The following is a 22966-nucleotide window of genomic DNA, read 5'->3' on the forward strand; positions in this document are numbered from 1 at the left end:
CATGGTGCTATCAGCAAACAACGCTGTTCCTTCACTTCGTCGCTGTCGGGTGCACATAGATTAGCCTCTGGTTTGTATAAAACTCAAGAGCTATATAATGTGCCCTGGTTAAGGAATCCCAAGAGGCAGCACCGATAATAACAGTGCAGCTTGCGCGGAATGCGGAAATGGTATTCTGTCTGTTTCTCCCTCAGAGATTGCCGCCAGAGCAGTCGGCGGAAGCTGTGGAGAGGCCAGCAACGCTGATTTTGGACTGAAGAAGGAACCTACTCTGTGGAACTCTCTGTCTTATCGGTAACTCACAAAAAGGGAACATCTGCCGTTATTTCCGTTCGAAAACTCGAGACTCCTCAGTGCATCCGAATATCACAATGACTACCTCCTAACAAACTGTACCGTTTACGCGGCGTCACATTTCACAGCCACAGTCAAGGCAACGTGCACCACGTGAGTGCCGATTCATTCGCACAGATAGAAACAAATTCTTGGTCAAACTCGCGGTCTCTGTGGATCCTGCAACGTTTCCCCTAAACCGTGAACCCAACAAAGCAGCACCCAAGCTTCACTACCTAGAGACAACGAGAGGTGCAACTGGCGCTGTCTCCCAACTTTTTCAACAGAACATGTCAGATGTTTGTTCGTATCTCAGTCCACTTCGCGCTCTAACCACCCAGTGAACAAGCTTACAGATGCATGTGTGTCTGTCGGTTTACATGCAAGTGTGCACAACCGATGTGTACAGATGCGTGCGACTGAATGTATGTATGGCATACGAAACAGAGAGGGAGCCAGGGGGGAATAGTAAGGGCCTTCTGTGCGTCACTGCCGGAGAGTAAAACTGGTTTCGCTCCAGGACAACTCGGACAGCGCCCAAGAAAAAAGTCGTCAGTATCGTATCGTCGATTCTTTGCATGTACTTCTCGCATGCAGTCGCGCGCATGTTGACAAGACTCGGCGCGCTGTGAAAGCAGGTGGACGTTGTCCGGATGCCCGCAGAAACGCACTTACCTTCTTTCAAACTGGATAAATTTCCCAGTTCTTTCGCGAAAAATTTCGTACCCACTTTTCCGCGGGAGGAAAAGCATCTCGCTCGGCCGCCGTTCGCCACCCCTGCCTTCGAGTGTCTGGACGCCTCAAGACAAGGTTGGCCCTCGAGTTGGCGGGTTGTCGACCGCCGCAACTTTCATTGTCCGCGATTTTTTCTCATCTTGGTTTTTATCTATCTCTCCTCCACACTTTGTTTGCGTTTCTCAGCGGTTTGCTCGCGTCCTCAGCTTCTGTCTCCAATTTGCCGCGCGCGAGTCTCCCGCCGGGGCTGCGGTGTTTTCCCGGCCAGCAGCCGGAAACGCTGCGCCATGGCCGTCCTTCTTCTGCGAGTTTTCTAGAGCGTTTCGTCCCTTTTTAAAACGCACTTGAAGATGGTCAGAGCGCTTCGGTTTCCGAGTTTCCTCCGGTCGCGTTCTCTCGCCGCGAGGCTCCGGGCGTCGCTCCTTTACTTGTGCCTGCACTTTTTGCTACTCCAACATGCTGCACTCTCGTCTGGCGCCTCTCTCCACCGATCTTCTTCCCGTTCTCCCGTTTTCCTGCCTTCCTCTCTGTCTCACGCGTGGGCTGCCATTCCCTCTTTCAGCGAACAACCATTTGAACGCGTCTCGCCACCCTCGGGGCAGCTTCCGCTCAACTCCTTCCACTCTGCGGGTCTAGGCTTCCTTTCTCTTCCCTCTTTCGCCCTCGCGCCTTTTCCTTCCCGTCTGGCTCTTTCTCTGCGCTTTTCCGATTCTCGACGTCTCTCCACGTCCTCTCTCTGCGCCCAAGCAGGCCCTGTCTGCAAGCCGTCAGAAGCAGAGATCGCCGCTGCTGTGCGAGAACGCGTGGCTGCGTCGAAACTCCAAAGGAAGGCTTCACCTCGGATCGGCGGATCGGCGAAGAGAGAGGCGAGAAGAGCGAGGGGCGCAGCCTCTTCTTCACCTTCTCAAAATGGAAATTTTGGAGCTGCTGGACAAACCGGTGATGGCCGACTGCCCCTCGAGACGCGCCACCCTGGAGGCTCCTTGCGCGTGCGAAGACACCCCTTTGAAGAACGAGGAGACAAAGGCCCAAGAAGAGAAGGTGGACGTGGAGGCGAGGGCGACCCGTGGGCGAGAGACTCGTTGAGCAGAAACAGTCGAGCCGAGCGAGAGGCGTGGCGCATGGAGAGACAAAACGAGGAGGAAGAGCTCTTGAGGATGTGCGCAGAGAACAGGCTTGCACTCGAGCGCCGAAGGGAGAGACAAGACAACATGCAAGAGGACGCAGATGAAGAAGCGAGTCGTCAGCTTGCACGGGAGAAACTGGAGCAACGCGTGGCTCTCATGGAGAAGCAACTGGTTGCCTGGAAGCGTGAAGAATTCCGCGGTCAAGAGGCGTCTTTCCAGGACTATCTGTCGACTCTCCAACAGGCAGCACAGCAAGAAAATGAATGCGTCCGTCGGTTTTTCGGGGACGCGAGTCGCCCCGAAACTCACCGAGAAGGCCCTCTTCTCTCCTCTTCTTCCTCTTCTGCCTCTTCTTCCCCACACCTCTCTTCACCGCCGTCTCTTCCACGCACGACTTCTTGTCTCTCTTCTTCGTCTGCTTCCTCGTCGCCGCATTCCTCATCGTTCCCTCTGTCTTCCGCAGGTCTCGGTGCCGCTGTGGACAGCAGGAGTTTGGGGGAGAGCGACGAGCCAGCGCCTCCGACGCTCCGGCCGTTCTTTCCCGTACGAGGATTTGGCGGAGTGGCAGTTTTTCCTCTGCCGGAGGAAAGACGAAGTTTGGAGACAGACGACGCACTCGGAGAGAAGGGACAGAAGCCGTCAGCTCCCTGGCGCCTCCGCCTGCAAGCCGAGCGCGAGAGACGCACTCCGCCGACGCTTCGGCCGCCTTCCTACGCGGCGATTGCGGAGCAGAAAGAGGCCGAGAAACGCGTTTTGCGAGCGCGGCGAGTGTGGAAGCGACTCAGAAAAGAAATGGCAGCTGCAGCGACGAAGACGAGTTCGGAGCGAGTTGGAGACAAGCCCCACTCGCAGGCGGAAGAGACTCTCGAGCAGAGGCAAGAGGAACTGGAGGGTGGAGTCGCAGCCACTCAAGAAGAGAGAGGAGAAAGAGGCAGAGAAGAAGAAGAACAGAGAGACGAGCAGGCGGAAGAGGAGAGACCAGCCTTGCCCGCTGCGTCTCCTACGGCGAGTCTTCCTTCTGGAGAATTCAAGTCCGTGATGTTTTACTTCACACTGACTTTTCCTGGTCGTCATGAGCGAGCGGTGTTTCTCGTTTCTGGGGTGCGAAGGAAAAGCCTCTTTTCAGTTTCGACCACGCAGGCAGGTTCTGCTTCGACGAGCACCGCTGTCGACTGAGTCGCCGCTTTGCAAGAACTCAAACAGGCTCTCCTCTTGTCTAGTTTCTCTCGATCTGTGCGACTTGCGTTCGCCCGGCTTGGGTGTTCCGGCTATGCGTGGAGTGTTGCCAGACAACCTGCTGAGTCTGGACGCGACGGCGCCGCGTGATTTTGTGCATGTTCTCGCCTTTTGTTCCTCCCTCCGTTGAACTTGCGTTGCTTGCTCTCCAGTGTGGCTCTAACTCTCGATGGCTTCAGATGCACTGCTCTCGTCTCCCCACTTCCCCCGCTGTCGTCGACAGAGAGCTTCTCTCTGTCTTCGCTTCCTCTCGCTGTCGCCTCTTCGGCGTCTCCTGTCGTCACTTGCTCTCCTTTTCGCGCCGCTTTCTGTGCGGCAGGTGCCATCAGAGAGAGACACTGCCCCTGTCGCCTCCGGCCTTTGCTTCCCACAGCGCATTCCTGGTTCCTCCTGTCTCCGGTTCGTTCTCCAGGCCGAAGCAGTCTCTCGGCCAGAACTTCCTGAGTGACCCGAATATAAGCCGTCTCATTGCGACGAGCCTCGAGGACGCTTCGCCGGGGGGCGTTGGAGTCGTGGAAGTGGGCCCTGGCTCGGGAGCGATCACCCGCTTTCTTCTTCCCAAGTTTCCGCGGATGTCTGGTAGGCTTTGGAGCTTTGGAGGTGTTGAGGAGATGTTAGATCTGAGCCTGTGGTGCAGCTCTCAGTCAGGACTCTTGAAAGAAGTTTATAAACATTCCTATCTCAGAGGGACTGTTTCTCCCAGGACGATGCTACAAACCACACCACTCCCTGATTCGTCGTTCTCTCTCGCTGTCAATACACTCATCAAATGTGAAAAATCCGAATATTGCGTTGAGAGCACAAGCGATGCATAGTAATGTCGTAGGAGAGTGAAGTCCAGTACTTCCACCTTGCGTTTCCTTCCTTTCTCTTCTTCACCTTTTCGTACTGCCCCGAGCTTGGGAAGAGGCGCTTTTTCCGAGGCTCGTTTTTGTGCCTCTCGCAGGTCCTGCAGCTTCTCTGAACGATCGTTCACATCGTTTCTTCTTATCGAAATGCATGCTTCCAGAGGGGGGGGAATACTCCGTTTGCAGTTGCCAATGCTTTTCGCCACAAGCGTCCTCTGCTTCCACTTAACTCACGCATTTATCCACCACTGTGTCTCTCTCTCTAAGTGTCTCTGTATCTACATGTTGATTTGCAGACATGTCTAGTACAGAACGGTAACTGTAGAGAGATATGCAGATATGCATGTAAATAGGCAAACAAGTGTAGAATGCAGATGCATAGGGCTGCTTTTGTGGGTATGCCACAAGTATAAGAGCGTAGGATTTCCGTTCGCACAGATAAGATCAAGAAAAATGACCAATGAGGGTCAGGACCTGTCTTGTGTCTTCAAGAATTCTATCTCTCTCTCTCTCCCTGTCGACGCCGTCGTTACGCGTGTACGCACACCTGCTGAGAGTTCCATTCCCGGTTGAGCTCTTGGACGCTTTTCTCGGTTCTTGTGTTTCTCCACTTTGTTGCGAGTCAGACAACGGGGCCATAGATTCAAACGCACGTCCTGAAATGCCTTTTTCTCTCGAGACTGCAGGGGGACTCGCAGTGTGGGGATCAGAACTTTCCAAAGTGGTTTCCGGATACGAGATTTTTGTCGATCTCTGCAGCTGTTGAAACAGATCCGCGCGCGGTGTCTCTTCTCTCGCGCCGTCTGCCTACCCTGAACATCATCCACGGCGATGTCTTGCAGGTATTTTTCCTTTCGTTCCTCGCTCTTGGCTTCACCCTCGTTTGTAGTCTCTCCCTCGTTGGCTCTCTCGAGCCTTTTGGAGTTTTCTTCTTTTCAGGGGAGCCTTTTCACATGTTTCGCCTGCTTCTTTTTCGCCTGTCACACAAAGTCCCCTCGCACTTTGTCGAGTCGCTTTCATCTTCCTTTCCGCATGTCGCCTTGCCTCGGCAGACACCAGGCAGGCTTCCTTCTCTACTCACGCCGACGTTTATTTAAGGATATTTCTTTATCTGTTTGTTTTTACATCTCTTTTCATTTACATCCATTTTTTTACCTGCATATGGATTTATATGCCTGCTCTCATATTTATGTCTCGTCCTTCATGCACTTTTTTATTTTTATTTGGGTCTGTTTCTTTATGCGTATAGAGCTTAATATATCTACTCCTGTTCAGGCCGAGTTCCTCCTCCATAAATCCATATACATTTATATTTCTCTTCGTGTGTAGGTCACTGTAGTTTCATCTCTTTAGACCTAGGTCCAGTTAGGTCTATCCGTTTATTTAACTAATTCTATGCATAATTACACCGCTGTATCTCTGATGTCCACTGCTACTTGTATATACATGGTAGTGGATGTTTGCTTTCCATATACATATATATATATATATATATCGATATATATATGCATATATATATGTATACATATGTATATATATGTATATATTTATGTATTAGCGCAAAGGAATTCCTGTGTTTCATGTTTCGTGCAGGTTTCATGGCCCGATTTGGCGCGGGAACGAGGGACGCGTCTCTCTGTGGCTGGAAATCTCCCCTTTTACTTGACTAGCCAGGTACTGTTTTTACAGAGGTTTAGATCTTCTTGTCGAGGTTTCGTTCTAAGGAAGAAGACGTGGACTGGGTGCTCGGGGCGTCTTGCTTCCTTCAATAAGAATAACGAACCGATGTCTAAGTCACCACATGCAGGCTCGACGAGACGCCGCCTGAAGGGAGAGACTCCCCTTCGACGCAGCAACGCTGTGAGCCTGTGAAAACGAATGGCGTTGGATTTTCTTCCCCATTCCAGATTCTGTTTTTCTCGCGACCGTGGTGGAGGCGTGGTACTAGCGACAGCGATGCTTGCCAAAGAGCCAGCGCCGTTAACGGAGGTCTTCTCAGTATCCGGAAGTGTAGTAGAGTCCCTGTTCGACAGCGGAGAGTGCGGTTCTCTCTCTCACGCGTCTTCACAGACTTCTTCTGCAGCGAGTTGCCGGATTCACGGATGCGTTCTTGAACGCCTTCATCGATTTCAAGTCTCTCCAGTCTGTTTACACTCCTTCAAGATTGTTCAGTGCAGACGCATGCCTTTGTCGATAGAGCGCGCGAAAACTGTCGAGAGGAAATCGAGGCGTCAGCCGACAGGGTACCCTCGGAAGGCTCAATTGCTTGTTCTCCTGCGTCGAGTCCGTCGTCGCTTCTTCGCAGGAGATTCCTGGGGAGCAGGACACAAGCTGCGTATTTCTGTTCACATTTAACTCCGCCAACATCCACTTCACATGCTGCCCCTAGATCGCAGTCGAGGTGGAATTCATTTACGTAAGATTCTACTGCGTTTTCTGAGCCTCGGAGGGTGTCATCACGCGCCAGCGTTTCTTCTCCTTCGAGGTTGTTCAGTTCCGTCCTGGTGTGCGAATTTTCGCGCCTCTCCCCTGCCCACTGGGTGATGCTTTATTCCCTTTGGGTTTCGTCTTCGCAGCTCCTCTGTTGCCTCCTCGACAGCTGGCGCTTCATCGACCAGGCACTCGTGACGATTCAGTGGGAGATGGCTGAGGTAAAGTTCACAGCTTTCGCCAGTCTGCGAAACGAGCGCGCAAACGTTTCCAGACATAGGGCGCTTGCTTCTGAGGAGGACGGGGACGCAAATCCTATTGGTATTTGACCTCCCAAAAAAGGAGAGAAAAGGCATTCGAACGAAAATGCTCATCTGCGAAAGGAACATGCATTCTTTCACAGAGAAAAAGCGAGTGCGGTTCTGAGAAGGCAAAGGGTCCCCTCTGAAAAACAGTGTAGCACTATTTCTGTTCCATCCTCGCGCTCTCCGGGAATCAAGAAGGAGGCTGATCTGTGTCCAGGTTGCGAAGAAATTCAGAGTTGTCTTCAAATGAAGTCTCTCTGGACAGGATGAGGTAGCTGCATTCGAGAATGGAAAGCTGGAGTCGTTCTGAAGACGGAAAAAACGCTTCTAAAGGGAAACTTCGCTTTCCAGATAAGACAACACTGGCGAAGAGCGCGCAGATAAAAGTATTTCGATTCTAAAGTTGTCTTGTCTCTGCTTGGATCCAATGGCTCCCTCGGATCCGTCACGGCTGAGGACAGTCCCGCTTCGAACCTTCGCTCGACAGTGTGCGTAGAGCACTGAGCGTCTTTCTGTCTTCGAGGCCGTTCCGTTGCTTCCTGCGTCGCTTGTGTGAATATCTTTCAACCAACGAGGAAATCCCCTGTTTTGCGTCTCTGCAGAGACTCACAGCTCGCGTCGGCGAACGACAGTACAGCCGTCTAAGCGTCGTGTTTGCACTTTATGGCGCCTGCCGAATAGTGAAGAAGCTTCCGAGGTCGGTTTTTTATCCAGTTCCAAAGGTGCGTTTCTTCTTCGCGTGGACACCGAAACCACCACAGGAAAGCCGCACAGACGCCAAAAGTCTCGCCATTTTGAAAACACCCAGGGGAATTCACACCGTGACCTAAAGTCTTGTGAAGGAGGAACTCCTTCGTTCTGTCGGTCGCTAGTGACAAATCTTTGTGGAAGGACTGCAGAGGCTTTCAAACGCTCTTTTTCTGAAAGAGCAGCTCTTCCCTTTGTTCTCTCCATATAACGCAGACGCTTTTGTGGCGAGAATTAAATCGTTTCTCACAAAGTTTTTCAAAACCTGCGACGATTTCCCCAGGCTCAGGAGTTCGAAACAGTTCGAGGCGACAGCCTCCGAGCCTCTTGGGGAATTATGGAAGTCGAGTTTCTTGGATTTCTTCACAGCGTCCTCTTGCCGATTCCTTCACGTTCTCCAGCCTCATCGATTCAGCGCCAGGGACCGCATTCCAAAAAACAAGAGAACGCGAAGCGCAGACATGAGTGGCTTCGTGTCTGCATCTTCTCTTTCTCCAGGTGGATGCTGCCTTGGTGCACATCAAATTTCGACAAGAGCCTCTGGAAAAGATTCTCCGCGGCGTCGACCCTCGCCAGTTCCGGAATGTACGGATTTCAGAATCGCTTTTGCCTCTTCTGTACCGGAGCGAACCCCCCACAGCTTGCTCTCGCAGAGTTGTCGGTCCTGTGCTGTAGAAAACACACAAGATTTTGAGTTGTCTCGCCTTGCCCATCTCCAGATATATGCCGTGGTTCGGTGCATGCGCATGGCTATGCAAAACGGCGTTCACACATGCCAAAATTTCGTCTCTCTCCAGTGTGTGGATACGTATATTTGTATAACAAGTCCTCTTTCAGTTTGTGTCTACGACGGCCAAGGCCGCTCTCCATCGTTCGCCTCATCTCTTCATAGTCAAACGAGTGCATGTGCATGCTTGTCTCTCTCTCTCTGTATATATATATATATTTATATTTATACGTATACATAGGTGTATATTGAAGGAGAGATGTGTAGAAGGAATCGCATGCATAGGGAAACACTGTGAGCCGGCTGTGGAACTTGTTTCACCACAAACTCGACTTTGAAGTCTTTTCAGATCGGTTATTCTTCCTCCATTGATTCACTCTTTCCGTAGGAACATGTTTTCTTTCTGAGACGCGGGAAACTTCATCTCACCCACATGGTCAAGTCTTCATTCTGGATTCCATAATTCCATAAAATCACACAAAAAAAAACTGTTTCTGCGTCCTAGGCAGAATTGAGAGAGAAGCTTCCCATTCTGCTCAAAAGGAATTCTAGAAAAATTTTCAAAAAACAGTTAAAAATGAAATTATTCTGTTTCTTCTTCTCAGGTGCTGCATGCAGCCTTTGGACAGCGCCGAAAAATGCTAAGATCGAGTCTCAAGGTATGGCGCTCTGGATTGTGCCTCTTTTTTTCTCTTTTTGTCGCGCCTCCTGTCACTTCCCTTCTTTCTGCCCTTGGTTTTTTCTGCTTTCTTCATTTATGCTCTTCCTGTTTTTCCTTTTTCCACTTTTTCCTCCCTTTTCAATTGTTTTCCTTGCCCCTGAGGCGTATCGAAACCTCACCACACCCGAACCTGCTGGTCCCCGTCGTCTGATTCTTTTCTCTCTCCCGAAATCGAGTGACTTTTGCGTTGTCCATTGCTTTTTGTCAGCCTTTCCATATGCATATGCGCGTGTCGCATATACTTCTGCAGACATCACCGCGTTATATATATACATATATATATATATATATATATACATATATATATATATATGTAAATTTTTGTTATATTTATTATGTCTATCCCATGTGAAAAGGTGTGCATCACGTCTATAGGGAGATCCGAGACGTGTGTGTCTGAACATCTGTACATTTTTCGTCGAAAAATATCGAACTTGTTTTTTTGACAAGCGAATCCCTCGTTTAAAAGGAGATCTTGAGCTGCTTATGTGGGTAATGTTTCTCTCTCTCTCTCTCTATATATATATATCCATATATATATATATATATATATATAATTTCCTTCTGCAATTGCGCCAGAATGTGCACATATACCATATATAGGGAGATATTGAGTTGCTCTGACTCTCTGAAAAATCTTTTCTGCATGTGCTCTTCGATTGTTTCTTCAGCCGGTTTTGCCGCACGGTGGAGCCGTGCCTGAACGGTTCGCCTCTCTGCGTCCGCAACAGCTTTCTCCGACAGATTTTCTGGAGTTGACAGAAGCCATTTTCCCCTCTAAAGATGCAGATCTGAGAAGCGACCTTCAAGGCTGTTCTGGCCGAGAAGGGAAGGAAACGCGCGAGGAACGCCCAGGACGTTTCCTCGAAGATGGAGAAGAACTCTCTCGCATTTGGCGGAAAGAGAAACACGGAGACTACTAGGCGAGGACTCCACGCTGATTAATGGGTCAAGAGAGAGAGACGGAAGGAGGAAAACGCGAGGAAGTGGAAAATAGTGAGAAGCGAGGGGAAAGAGAGACAAGAGAAGTCGAAGAAGAGAGCGGGAAGTGCAGGAACAGAAAAGAAAGAAGAGAGAGTGAAGAGAGATAAAAGACAGACAAACGAGGCACGAGTTCCGTCGAGCAGCAGGGAATCTCTTAATTTTTTTCTCGCTTCTCAGGGGTCGTTCAGGTGTCTCGAATCCTCCTGTCTTCTGCATCTTTCTTCACTCGAACCAAGTTAGGCAGCGTGCATGCATAGTCGATCTTTTTCATTTTCCCCAGAGTTTTCCATTCGTTTTCTCATCTGGCGAAAAGCGAGCTTCGCCAATCGCCCTGCGACGAAACCGTGACGGTCACCGCACCGGTCGGAGACTGCATGCACGTTGCTCACGCGAGGCAGAACGATGGGGAACTCTGCGAACCTGTCTGTCAATCAGCGACAGAGTCGCGTCTTTATTTATGGAGAGAACTGCTCTCCAGATAAAGAGATATGTGCGAATTCATAGCGATATCTGCAGAAAGTTTCCTTCCTCTCTCTGTCGCGACGATGTCTGAACGTGAATCTTCGCGCACTGCGTACACACAGCCGTAAACAAATCTACGTAAATAAACGCATACACGCAAATACATACATATATATATATATATATATATATATATATATATATATATATTCATATTTTTACGTATATTCATATTTTTTACATATATATATATATATATATATATTTAGATGCGTTTTGCTTTTCGGCAAGGAAACGACCCAGCTTCTAAAAACGAGCTGCGTGTCAATTTGCAGGGCACGGGCGCGAGCGTCTCCAAAGTTGGTTTCCGAATCTGTTTCTCTTTTGAATTTCTCTCACTGAAAGAAAGGCGCAAAAGACTGAGGCACCACATGCAAGATGCAGATGAACTTATCCCTCACGGGGAACACCAGTCCGGAGACACACAGCGTGAAGAGAGCGACGGCGCCACCGAGAATTCCTCTTTCCTCAAGAAACGGAACTGGGAAACGCACTTGGCCGCCGGAGTTCCGAGAGATTGAACATCCACCTAAACCTCCCGCGCAGACTCCGAACACAGCGGAAGAGCTCTCAAACATACATGCAGGGAATCTTCCAAGTGCATGTGAGAGCAGCGTCTGTTGAGGAAGGTCGGTGGCCTGTGAAGAGGATTTCAGCGTCTGTGGCGAGACGGGGAACGGCCGATTTCCGCGCGTTCCTTTTCTAAGTGAAGTAGTTGAGAGAAGACTTCTTTTTCGCTTGAACTTGCGCGACGCCTTCCACGAAATCTTCATGGCAAAGCTCAGAGGCTCCTCGACGCAAAGCCACCATCCCTGCCTCGACGCAGACCGCCTTCAGCTGAGCTCCATTGAAGTCATCTGTCGCGCGAGCTAATTCGCGGAAGTTCACGTCTGAATACAGGTGGATACATACATGTATGCTTGAGTAGTTGCTTTATACATACATATACACATATATATATATATATATATACATATATACATATATATACATATATATACATATATATATATATATATATATATATATATATATATACATATAGATTTATATATATGTGTGTACTTGCAGATGTGTGCTTATCTGAGTTCGGATGCATGCACTCGAAGCCAGACAGACCGCAGCTACACGCGGAGCGTAGGAATTTGCAGGGAAACGTTGAGGTCAGGTGAGAATTGGATTTTTGCATGCGAAAAAAAAACTCTGCTGGATTTCTTCGGCGAGCGTCGGCTTCCTCGGTCAAAAAACGCGAGCATCCCTTGTGCCTCCGCCTTCACTTCATGCACATACACAATTTCATATACATAAATATTAAGATATATCTATATATACATATATATATATATATATATATATGAGTATACAGATGGCTGCGTGCCTGGATCATACGCAAAGAAACATGTAAGCTGGTAATCACGTGTCCAATTACATATTTATATATATATATATATATATATATATATATATATGCTGTCAGAATATATATATATATATATAAGTATATATATATATATATATGTATTTGCATGCGTTTTGTTGGTACCTTCTTTGTTGACGTTCATTTTTCTTGCGTGGATTTGGAGAATTCTTTCTCGAGCTTCTTCGTTTGGATGCGGCAACTCAATTTTTCGGTCGAGGCGTCCTGAACGGAGGAGCGCTGGATCTAGCACATCCGGTCTGTTCGTCGCCGCAATCACCTGAGAAAAAAATAAAATATGCATGCAATCGTAAACCATCTCGTTGAACTCAGATCCATCTAGACATCGACATGCACGCCTGTTGGGTTTGATCAAAGATGTATATCTCTGTAAATCTCCTACGTACGCACATGTACGTTTCCTGATAACTTGATACGCATGAGCATGCGCCAATACACATATACGTATAAATATATACGTATACACACATACATATATATATATATATATATATAGAGAGAGAGAGAGAGAAAGATGCACATATAAATAGACAAGTGAACAGGGCGAAAAAAGCGTTCATCCAGTTACTAAACAGGTGCGAGGCCAACAGGAACCGAATCCGTGTATTCCGTTACGAAGATAGGCATGCACACATTGAGATGAAGATCGACAGATATCGGTAGGTACAAATATATAAAGAGAGAGACTGACCCAGAAATGGATAGATAGATAGATAAAGATAAAGATATATATATACATATATATAATATATATATGTATATATGTATGTACTTATAGATAGACAGATTCGTAGACAGCTACAGATGGCTGCGCCCACATGAATAGAGAGAGAGAGCCGCGCGTAGATGTATACTTTCAAATAATGAAAGTGACAAAGACAGAGACAGACGGGAAACGATAAAACTGTATCGACGAGAACGTGTAGATTTGAATAAGGGGCTTCTAGGAGGGCCAGATAACGCGGAACGACATGTGGAAAGAGAGAGAGAACGAACTTTAATGCGATCGTCGCTGCTAAAGCCATCCAGCTGGTTTAGGAGTTCAAGCATGGTGCGTTGCACTTCACGGTCGCCTGAAAGTTCGCTGTCAAAACGCTTCGTGCCAATCGCATCCAATTCATCTGAAAAAAAGACGAAAAAAACAGCGACGTGAGATCTTCCTAGGTCAGTCCCCCTCTCAAAAACGACATGAAGAAAACGTAAACGAGGAGGTCGAGTATGCATCCGCACTCCCATCTACGTACCAAAAAACAGAGAAAAATGCATCTTTGCAAATCTGAGCATGGCCCGAAGAAGTAAGACAAACACACTCTCATGAACCACGACCAGTGCCATCTCCACATCCATTTACCAACACAACAAAAACATATGTTCCAACAACAAATGCGCATCCACGCTTCGACTCATCCCTCTCTACACAGAGATGCATATCCACCTCTATATATTCATACAAACGTTCATCTCGGTATCGCGCTCTCTCTCTACACCTGCACAAGTGCACATATATATATATATATATATATGTGTGTGTATCTCTCGGTATCGCGCGCTCTCTATATATCTGCACAAGTGCATGCATGCATATATACATGTATACATTTACATACATACATACATACATGTATATATATATATATATACATGTATATGTATGTATAGGTGGATACGTATGTCTCGGGAACCCTTTTTATGTGCGACTGTGCATTTGATGCGTGGTACTGAAGGCAGAGAATCAGGCCTTTTTACCGATGAAGATGATGGCCGGCGCCTTTTCCTTGGCAAGTTCGAACGCGTCGCGAACCATCTTGGCACCGTCTCCAATGAACATCTGCACCAGCTGAGGCCCTGCGAGCTTGAGGAACGTGGCTTTCGTCTGAAAAAAAATGCGAAGAAATTTCCTCTCCTGACTTTGAAAGAAAACGCCTCGCTCTCCCGCCTCCGACACTCACAGGCACCAAGAGGTCCACAAAATTCCGTGATAAACGTCGCAGGTGGAAAAGTGTAACTTTGTCTACGTAAGCATACATATATATATATATACATGTATATATACATATATATATGTATATGCATATACATGTGCAGGTGGAGAGGGAAATAGACAAGTATACATACATATACATATGAATATATATATATATATATATATATAGCTATGTATGCGTGTGTGTGTGAGAGGGTGAGGAGAGGGAAACAGATATATATAGAGAGAGATATATATATATACATATATAGATATATATATATATAGATATATTTAGATAGATATATATAAATATAGATATATATATGCTTCTTTGTGTGTAGAAGAGACGGCAAGCGGCTACGTCTAAGCGTATACCAGTGCCTTCTTGAATAAATGAACAAATGAATAAATAAAGATGGAACTACGAACGCAATGCCTGCGAGAGGGTGACAGAGGAAGAGCGTTCTGGAAAAAGCGACCAGCGAGACGACCGATGTGGCGACGAGGAGATCGCGAGAGAGAAGAGAACAGGAGGAACTCCCCCGTTGCGGAATACGAGGAGAAGGGATTTCCAACGCGAAAGACAGAAACGAAAAGAGAGAACATCAAAGGTGAAAACGAAAGAAAAAAGATCGTTCCTCACCTGTGCAGCGCAGGCACGAGCTAAAAGCGTCTTCCCAGTTCCCGGAGGACCATACATGAGAACACCTGAGCGAAAAAAAAATCTTAACCAAACGGCCTCCTACGCGCTCCTCCGAAAAATTGAAAACGAAGCAAAACATCGCTCGACTCGCATTCCATGCAAATACATACACACAATATACATATACATCTATATATATACATACATATACATATATATAAATATATGTATGCATACATATTTGTATACAGCTGGACAGAGAGGTAGAGAGATCTCCTTGTACAGTTAGTTACGTACATGATATATACATATATATATATATACATATATATATATATATGCATATGTAGATGCAAAGACGACATAGATACATACATCTATAGAAAGGGGTACACAAATAGACAGACGAAGAGACAGACACCCGTGTGTCTAGAAAGAGAGAACTGTGAGGTTCGTCTCCCGGGGCATGCTGGGAGGTTAACGCGAAGGGAGCAAGGGCAATCGGCGCATGCGTCGGTCTCCGACGCATGCGCCTGCGGGGAACGGAGGAAGGCGCACTGGAAGAGAGTCGCAAGACGACGGGAGGGTGCGAGGAGAGAGAGAGGAAACGACACAGAGAACGAGGAGCCGAGTCGGGAGAACGGCGACGCGGAAGAAGCATCGAAACTCACCCTTCGGAGGTCGAATGCCAATCTTTTCAAATCGTTCCTTGTGCGTCATCGGCAGCACTGAGCGAACAAGTTTCGACACCGCAGGCAAGAAGGTCTCCAGCAGCAGAGAAAGAGAGGGAAAAAAAGGAAAAAGAGGAAAAATAGGGAAAAAGACACAAAAACTAGGAAAAAAGACACAAAAAAGAGGGGAAAAGACACAAAAAAAGAGCGGCTGGGAGAGGGAGAGGGCGTGCAGAGATCCCGGAAGAGCGCCAGCGACGGAGCACCGCTCGAGGCGAACGAAGAGGCCTGCTCAAAGTGGATGTCCTCGAGAAAAAACGGCAAGCAGAGAGAGGCCGCGACTCCGAGCGCGAGAAGAGCGAGGAGGAGCGGCGACGACAGAGAAGAGAGGGAGAGGAACAGAAAAAAAGCAGAGAAGCGAGAGCGGAAGAAAGGAGAGAAGAGGCGACAGAAGATGAAACCACGTTCCTCACCCACTGCTTCGATCAACTCCTGAATTTGCTTGTCTAAGCCGCCGACGTCGTTGTACTCTTCTTGGGGTCGTTCGTCGACTTCCATCGCACGCACACGACTGTCGTACTCTGCAGGGAGTTTGTCGAGGACGAGGTAGCTGTCTTTGTTCACACCCACCTGACAGAGAGAACCACCGAGCGGGGAGAGCCAGAGGAAGCGTTCCAAGCGTTCCTTCTGTGGCGCAGGCGAGAAAGCGAAACGCAGAAACTGAGGACAGCTCTGGACGACGCCAGCAGCAGCAGCTGAGCACCCGAACGAGGCTGACAGGCAGGCGTGATGATCGTTCCGCCGGAGGCGAAGAGAAAAAGTCGAAAGACGAAGAGAGAGAACCGAGAGGACAACACCAAGAAGGGAAGAAGGAAGAAGAAAAGGAAGACGCGAGAAGGACGCGACAGCAAGAGAAAACGGAGGCCCCGCAAAGGATGAGAAAGGCAGAAAAAAACTGAAGGAATTGAAACAACGCAACTCGACTTCCTCATTCAGTTTCTGTGATTTCCGAAGTGCATGCGCGTACCAAGTCGCCCGGCTTGAGCAGTGTGTGGTCGACCAGGCCAATCACGGGGAGGAAAATCGTCTGAAAAAAATCCGCAAACGCACAATTTCGAACCTTTCTCAAAGCAACGCATGCATATTCATTTCTACATCCATCCTCAGAGATCTATCGACACATATCTACATATATATCTAGATACAACATGCACATATATCTGTATATATAGATATATAGATATATATGTATGCATCTGCATATATTTACATATTGATTTTCAAACATATATTTACACACGCGCATGCATGCATGGCGGTACTTGCTGGGATGCAAACATTGTGAAGGTCCAGTGCTGCAGACCGACGGCGTTGTAGGTCGGTGAGAAATGTACCCTCATACAAGCCGATTTTCTCGTTCACTCAACTGACAGAATTGATCATATTTCTTCAGAAGACTGGAAAAAGAACACGCTTAAAGAGAAAAAAACTCGACCAAAAAGAATAGAATTTCCCCCTGAAACAAGCTCTTCAAGAGAAATCCTGTTAACCGAAGAAAATATCACTGCTTTTCACTCTAATATTCAGCCTCCACATGGGCAGGTGTATGCATATATATATATATATATATTTAAACCGGGTTATGCATTGTATATACGTATATATATATATATATATATATATACATGCACACATGCATACACTGAACACAAGCGTACATATTGCATGCATACATATATATATATATATATACATGCGTGACTGCATGCACCGAATAGAAGTGGCTATAGTGTCTGTATCTATGCATCCACAGAAATGTTGATGCATGCACACTTGGGATGCAGGGACGGACCTGGCGAGTAGAAGTTTTGATCACGACGCATTTGCCTTTTCTTTGGGCGTCGATGTCTCCGACAGCACCATCCTCTTCCTCCTCCTCTGCATCTTCGCTGTCGAAAAGCTGAAAATGCAAACAGACATTTGCAACGCGAGGAGACATTTGCAACGGGAGGAGACACCTGCAACGGGAGGAAACCAACCAAGCAACCCCCCGTGTGGGGACCAGGCAGCTGCCTGAGGAGAGTCACGGAGCGGGAGGAGACTGTTTCCTCTCCAGAGGAAGAGAACAGAGAGGAAGAGAACAGAGAGGAAGAGAACAGAGAGAAAGAGAACAGAGAGAAAGAGAACAGAGAGAAAGAGAAAAGAGAGAAAGAGAACAGAGTGAGAAGAGGAAAGAAAGCAAGCTGCACAGATCTGTACTTTGTCAGGGTGTCTGTAGGATATATAATTTCGGAAATGACAACGCCTCTGCGGCGACAACGCGAGGTTTGGAGGAGACGCCGAGATGAAGGCGAAAAAGGAGAGAAAACAAGACAGAGTCGCTGCTCCTCACCTCCACAACGTTCGCAACCAGATACGGCAACTGGCGGTTAAGGCGAATCTTCTCCCGGTTGTCCTTGATACGCTCCTGTAGAAAAATTAATCGAAAGACAAAAAAGATGAAAAATTGCCAACGCGTCCGAGACGTCAAGATCCCCACAGATAAACGAAGTTCACTTCCACTTCACCGCCGCGAGTCTCCTGTGCGTCTTCTTCGGATCCAAACGCAGAGAATACACGCCGCACAAGAAAGCAAAGACTCTTCTTGTTCTCTCTTTCCTCGTTCTATTTTCGCGTCTTGGTATTCTCTCGTCGCCTTTCGGTCGTCTCGCTCTTTTCAGGAGTCACCTTATTCACTTATTCTGCCCAGCGTCCTTGCTCCTCTGCCTCTCCTGTTGCTCTCCCCTCTCTTCGTTTCCTTCTCGATGTCCTGTTCTTCCTTCTTCCCAGCCGTCTCATCTCTCTGCTTCTCCCCATCCTTCTCCATCGTCGCCTCCGCCGTGATCCTCTTTCCCCATCTCTCACCTGCATGGAGTGGAGCTCGAAACGAAGGCGATTCACTTCACTCTTGAGGATGCGAACTTCGCTGTCGATCATCGACGTTCGCATGCGGAGATCCGAGGCACTGAGTCCGGCCAACTCGGCAGTCGCGACGTCCTCGCTCTCGTCGCTCCATACTGCTGCGCTGTCCATCTCGTCTGCGAAGGAAGACCGGCGGCCGAGGCGTTCGCGTCAGGATTTCGGAGGCCTCCGACGAGCAGCGGAAGAGACAGAGAAGCAGCACAAAGGAAGAAAAGGCAGGAGGGGAGAAGAAGCGAGCGCGCTCGCACAACGAGAGGTAGAAGAGAGAGAAAAAAGAGAGAGAAAAAAGAGAGAGAAGAGAGAAAAGAGAGAGGAAGAGAGCGAGACCAGGGAGACGGAGAAGAGCAAGGCGACGCAGAGGACGGAGAATGGAAGGAGAGAAGCGAAGACGTCGGATTTCTCAGACGCGCAGAGCCAGTCCAAACTCTTCTGTCTTTAGAGGGAAGGAAAGGCAATCGGACAGTGGAATCTCACGGCGAGATGGGCGCGAGGACCATGCGTCGACCTGGCCAACAAGACGGGAAGTGCTGAGTGTGGCGTCTGCGTTCACGGTTCGTAAAAAAGAGGAAAACGAGAACGAAAAACCTATCGAGGATCGACAAACCGGCGGCACCAGTGGAGAGGCGGTCGAGAGTCGGAAAAAAGGCGCTGCCTCCGAGCCAAGCGGCGCGTTCCTCGCTCTGCACAGGTCGGCGTTTCTTCGCTCGTTCTCTTCGTCGCTTCTTCTCCTCTTTTCGTCTTTTCGCTTCACTCCTCTTCTTTTCCTGCGCCTTCTGCGGACAAGCGAGGCAGCGGCGCGAGCGTCGCCGGGTGTGGAGAGAACCGCACTGGAAGTCGCCCCCGGAGGAAAGGGAAGCGTGGAATGCCGCCTGGTTTCAAGCGAAGCAAGAAAAGAGAAAAGAACTCGCCTTTCGGCGGCTAGGCTCTCGCCGGACATGCGCTAACGCGACAGCGAAAAGCCGCAAAAGAGGACGCGCAGACACACCTGTGTAGTCACTCCTCCGGACGCGGTGTGGTGTATAGGCGCATGCAGCAGGCAGACAGCCGGCTTCTCGACGACGCTTTGTCGTGAGGCGGAGGCCAGGACTGGAGCTGAGAGAGTGCACGAAAAGGAATCGAACCGCCGGTCGAACGCAAGTCTCGACTCAAGAACGGATCGCGGGGGGAACACAGGTCCAAAAAGCCTCTTCGTACGAACTCCTCAGGGTGTGCGGACTCCCCGTCCCCGTCGCCTCCACAGTGCTCTTTGGCCGACAAAAGAGAAGAAACGCAGCGAAAACGAACGCGTCTTTCTCGCGACGCCAAGACACCTGGAGTTCCCTCGCCGAGAAGAAAGCCGCGCAGGAGACAAGCGCACAAGAGACACAGAGCGAAGACAGAGAGGAAACGCACCAGCGAGAACAAGCAGGAGAACGCGAAGCACAGCGACAGGCAGAACAGGACAAGAACAAACAAGAGAGGGAGAACAAAAGAAAGAGAGAAAGAGGGGATGCAAGACTGTTTCTTTTACGAAAGAACAGAGAAGAAGTTTTCTTTCAGTGAAGACAGCAAATCACTGCAGGTCCCAGAGAGACTGCGAGGAGCAGCGGCCCTCGTATCTTCTTCGAAGCTAGCAAACAGAGAAGCAGAAATTCTCAACAAAGCTCAGGAAGAAGAGATAAAGATAAACTCGACTCTTATCTTTACCTATATCGCCATATACGAATATATGCATATAATGATGCGTGAAGAATGTGTACATCTCCTAAGCAATGCATTTATATGTTTTGTACATCTGCATGTAGACTGACGAAGATGCACTTCCAACCAGGATACCTGAAGCGCATATATCTAGACGTACATATATATATATATATATCCCTGTGTAGGCGCATCTATGCATGCATATATATATATATATGTCAGTATGTGGTGGCAGAAGAACATATTTGAGCATATATTCATACAAGTCAAGGAGGTCTTGGCCCTCGGTTTCGTCGTCTCGTGCCGGTGTAGTGATTGGTACATATGCGAGCAGATTTTCGAGCGGTGTCGACTCCAGCTTCTGTTCCTACGTCTTTGAAGGTTTCAGCTGGTTTGCGCATGTTCGTGACAAGGTGGTTGAACATGCCTCGCGAGAACGCAGGCAAGAAGTGAGACTTGTCTTCCTTCAAGAGTTCGCTTGCCTTCCTCTTTCTCCGGTCCTACGAGCTGTGTGTTTAGACATCTGGAGTCGTATGGCAGGGGCGTTTTTCTTTGTCGGCGCGAGTGGAAGAGTGGAATGAAAGCTTTGATGTGCGAAACGGTGCGGTGTGCCTTCAAGGTGAGCAACTGTCATGGAATTCCCTTGGGGAGATTCCTTCCCGGTGTGCTGGGCAGAGCTGCATAAAACTTGAAACTTTTTTCGAGAGCGCGCATACCCCAGACGCTGCTTCCGTATCGAAGAGCCGGCCGTTACTCGCCTAAAGAAGACGGCATTTTCCTGTTTTTTTGAGCCGGGGAGACACACAGGTCACGACAACTGTTCTCTAGCTCCCGTCTCCTGTCTGTCACTCGACTGTCGAGGACGCCTCCTCACACAGGGGAACCTCGGACCTTGACGCGAACAAGAGGTCCTGCTTTTCTCTCGAGATGCTGTTTCTTCTCTAGTTGTGTGTTAAAGAAGCGTCGGTGCCGACGCGAATGTCTCGTTGCTCGAGAAAAATTTCCAAGTGACCGATTTTACAGCCTTTGCTTTCCAGTGTCCCTGCCGCGAGCGACTCTTCTTCTCAGTGGAACGGCGCCGGAGACTCCAGGTTTACCGCCTCTCTCTCTCTCTCCTCTTCGTTTCCTTTCTTTCTCTTTCTCTCTTTCTCAGCTCTCTCTCTCCTTCTTTCTCTTTCTCTCTTTCTCTGCTCTTTCTCTCTTTCTTTCTCTTTCTCTCTTTCTCTGCTCTCTCTCTTTCTTTCTCTTTCCCTCTTTCTCTGCTCTCTTTCTTTCTTTCTCTTTCTCTCTTTCTCTGCTCTCTTTCTCTGCTCTCTCTCTTTCTTTCTCTTTCTCTGCTCTCTTTCTCTGCTCTCTCTCTTTCTTTCTCTTTCTCTCTTTCTCTGCTCTCTCTCTTTCTTTCTCTTTCTCTGCTCTCTCTCTTTCTTTCTCTTTCTCTCTTTCTCTGCTCTCTCTCTTTCTTTCTCTTTCTCTCTTTCTCTGCTCTCTCTCTCTTTCTCTTTCTCTCTTTCTCTCTATCTTTCTCTTTCTCTCTGCGGGCAAAACATGCCACCCAACGCAGCTGTCCAGGCACTCGTTTCGCTCCGACGCCCTCGACTCTAAAGACGGTCTCAGCCTCGGATTTCGACCTGAATTTCGCCAGGCAGAATCCGGCTCTCAGGCAGGTCACTTGTCCTTCGTGGGCGCGCTGCAGTTCCGAAAGGTCTGTCCCCAACGCGAAGCTCACGAGTCCTTGAACGAGAGCTCCTTCACTTCCACGGAATGTCCTTCGCCGCGGCCTAGGGCGCCCACAAACGACGAGAAGCAGCGCATGACGAGAAACGAAGCGTCGGCCCTCGCGTCTCCGAGACCGAACCACTTGGCGTTTTCAGGCGCGATCAGCTTTCCAAGGAGAGCACCAGAAATCTGTCAACGCTTCATATATGTCGAATTGTCGGCAGTGGCAAGTGACGGCGATTCGACGGCTTCGCTGTCTCTTCCTCGACCCATGCGCATCAGAGGAAACGCACCTCGAGTTCGCAGTTCGCGTCCACCAGGCTCTCTCGCGGTGTTTCCACGGCCGGAAACTCAGCGGCAAAAACGCTCGAGAGACAGCCCTCTACAGGCTGGAGGCAGGCGAGAAACGCATGCGTTTCTGGAGCAGCACAGGAGTTGCAGACCTCAGTTCTTCCTCGTCACTTGCTGTTTCTCCTTCCTCGCGCGCCACTGCGCTCGGCGGAGAACGTTTATGCTTCGCAAGCACCCGCATGCCTTTTGGGAACGCAGAGTCACCTCGAGCCGCCCTCAACTGCCGCTCGGGGATCTGCGCTTCGGGGAGGACCGTGCGTTCTTCTGGAACGAAAAAAACGAGTCTTTCTCTCGCTGCATGCACGCGACAGGAGAGAACGGAGGGAACAACGCCGCGTCGTCGCCAGGCAGAGAAACTGCAGCTTTTCTCCTGGACGCTGGTCGAGAAAGGAACGGAGAGAAGGATCCCTCTCGTCTCCTGTCCTCTCCCTCCTGTCGCTTGCAACCGATACCCTCTGGACGGACGAGCGCGGAACCTTTGACTTCGACGCATACACCATGTGGATCGATCTCCGGCAACGCGGGTGTCTGTTGAGTCGGAAGACCTGCGCGAGCCGAGAACAGCAAAAAACTGCGCAGCACTGTCGACGCCGCAGGAACCGTTTTCCAGCAACTTCAGCCGCATTCAAACTGCGTCTCTCAATTCGCAGGAGACGAGACTGGAAAAAGACCAGCCATCATCGCGAAGCACCCTTGGGATGAGAGAAAACGTTTCCACGGCGACTCTGTGTGTCTCCTCGCTGCTGCGCTCACTCCCCGAGAGATCTCTGTCGTCTTTTGCTTTGTCTTCTCGGTCGCATGCGGTGGGCGGCGCGAGTCCGG

General features: G+C 49.0%; 3 protein-coding genes across 3 annotated transcripts; 1 reads left to right on the forward strand and 2 right to left on the reverse strand.

Moving 5' to 3' along the window:
* Positions 1 to 1132: 1132 nt before the first annotated feature.
* On the forward strand, positions 1133 to 10475 carry TGME49_300320 (dimethyladenosine transferase). Its single transcript, XM_002371714.2, has 9 exons — positions 1133 to 3226; positions 3844 to 4010; positions 5039 to 5121; positions 5873 to 5953; positions 6856 to 6930; positions 7617 to 7736; positions 8260 to 8346; positions 9094 to 9147; positions 9881 to 10475. Exons 1-9 carry the CDS (start codon positions 1419 to 1421, stop codon positions 10130 to 10132), a joined length of 2727 nt encoding a protein of 908 aa, XP_002371755.1. The 5' UTR covers positions 1133 to 1418; the 3' UTR covers positions 10133 to 10475.
* Positions 10476 to 10980: 505 nt separating this feature from the next.
* TGME49_300310 (26S proteasome regulatory subunit, S6a family AAA ATpase) lies at positions 10981 to 20006 on the reverse strand. Its single transcript, XM_018782390.1, has 11 exons — positions 18338 to 20006; positions 17826 to 17900; positions 17286 to 17393; positions 16461 to 16520; positions 15907 to 16063; positions 15434 to 15490; positions 14763 to 14827; positions 13900 to 14026; positions 13150 to 13274; positions 12259 to 12412; positions 10981 to 11605 (listed from the first exon to the last, which is right to left on the reverse strand). Exons 1-11 carry the CDS (start codon positions 18503 to 18505, stop codon positions 11418 to 11420), a joined length of 1284 nt encoding a protein of 427 aa, XP_018635190.1. The 5' UTR covers positions 18506 to 20006; the 3' UTR covers positions 10981 to 11417.
* Positions 20007 to 20342: 336 nt separating this feature from the next.
* On the reverse strand, positions 20343 to 22875 carry TGME49_300300 (hypothetical protein). The gene has a single exon (XM_002371712.2). The coding sequence runs from the start codon at positions 22767 to 22769 to the stop codon at positions 22176 to 22178; it is 594 nt and encodes a 197-aa protein (XP_002371753.1). The 5' UTR covers positions 22770 to 22875; the 3' UTR covers positions 20343 to 22175.
* Positions 22876 to 22966: the final 91 nt, after the last annotated feature.

The sequence above is a fragment of the Toxoplasma gondii genome, chromosome XII (assembly GCF_000006565.2).
Source record: "Toxoplasma gondii ME49 chromosome XII, whole genome shotgun sequence".
NCBI classification, from domain to species: domain Eukaryota; phylum Apicomplexa; class Conoidasida; order Eucoccidiorida; family Sarcocystidae; genus Toxoplasma; species Toxoplasma gondii.

Excerpts from the sequence above, each read along its gene's own strand:
- TGME49_300320 (XM_002371714.2), top strand. The coding sequence starts at position 1,419 with ATGGTCAGAGCGCTTCGGTTTCCGAGTTTCCTCCGGTCGCGTTCTCTC. Across the intron at positions 6,931-7,616 it reads TTCAGTGGGAGATGGCTGAG|AGACTCACAGCTCGCGTCGG; the intron begins GTAAAGTTCACA and ends GCGTCTCTGCAG. Across the intron at positions 9,148-9,880 it reads TGCTAAGATCGAGTCTCAAG|CCGGTTTTGCCGCACGGTGG; the intron begins GTATGGCGCTCT and ends TTGTTTCTTCAG.
- TGME49_300310 (XM_018782390.1), bottom strand. The coding sequence starts at position 18,505 with ATGGACAGCGCAGCAGTATGGAGCGACGAGAGCGAGGACGTCGCGACT. Across the intron at positions 17,901-18,337 it reads TCGAGCTCCACTCCATGCAG|GAGCGTATCAAGGACAACCG; the intron begins GTGAGAGATGGG and ends ATTTTTCTACAG. Across the intron at positions 17,394-17,825 it reads TGGTTGCGAACGTTGTGGAG|CTTTTCGACAGCGAAGATGC; the intron begins GTGAGGAGCAGC and ends TTGCATTTTCAG.
- TGME49_300300 (XM_002371712.2), bottom strand. The coding sequence starts at position 22,769 with ATGCGGCTGAAGTTGCTGGAAAACGGTTCCTGCGGCGTCGACAGTGCT.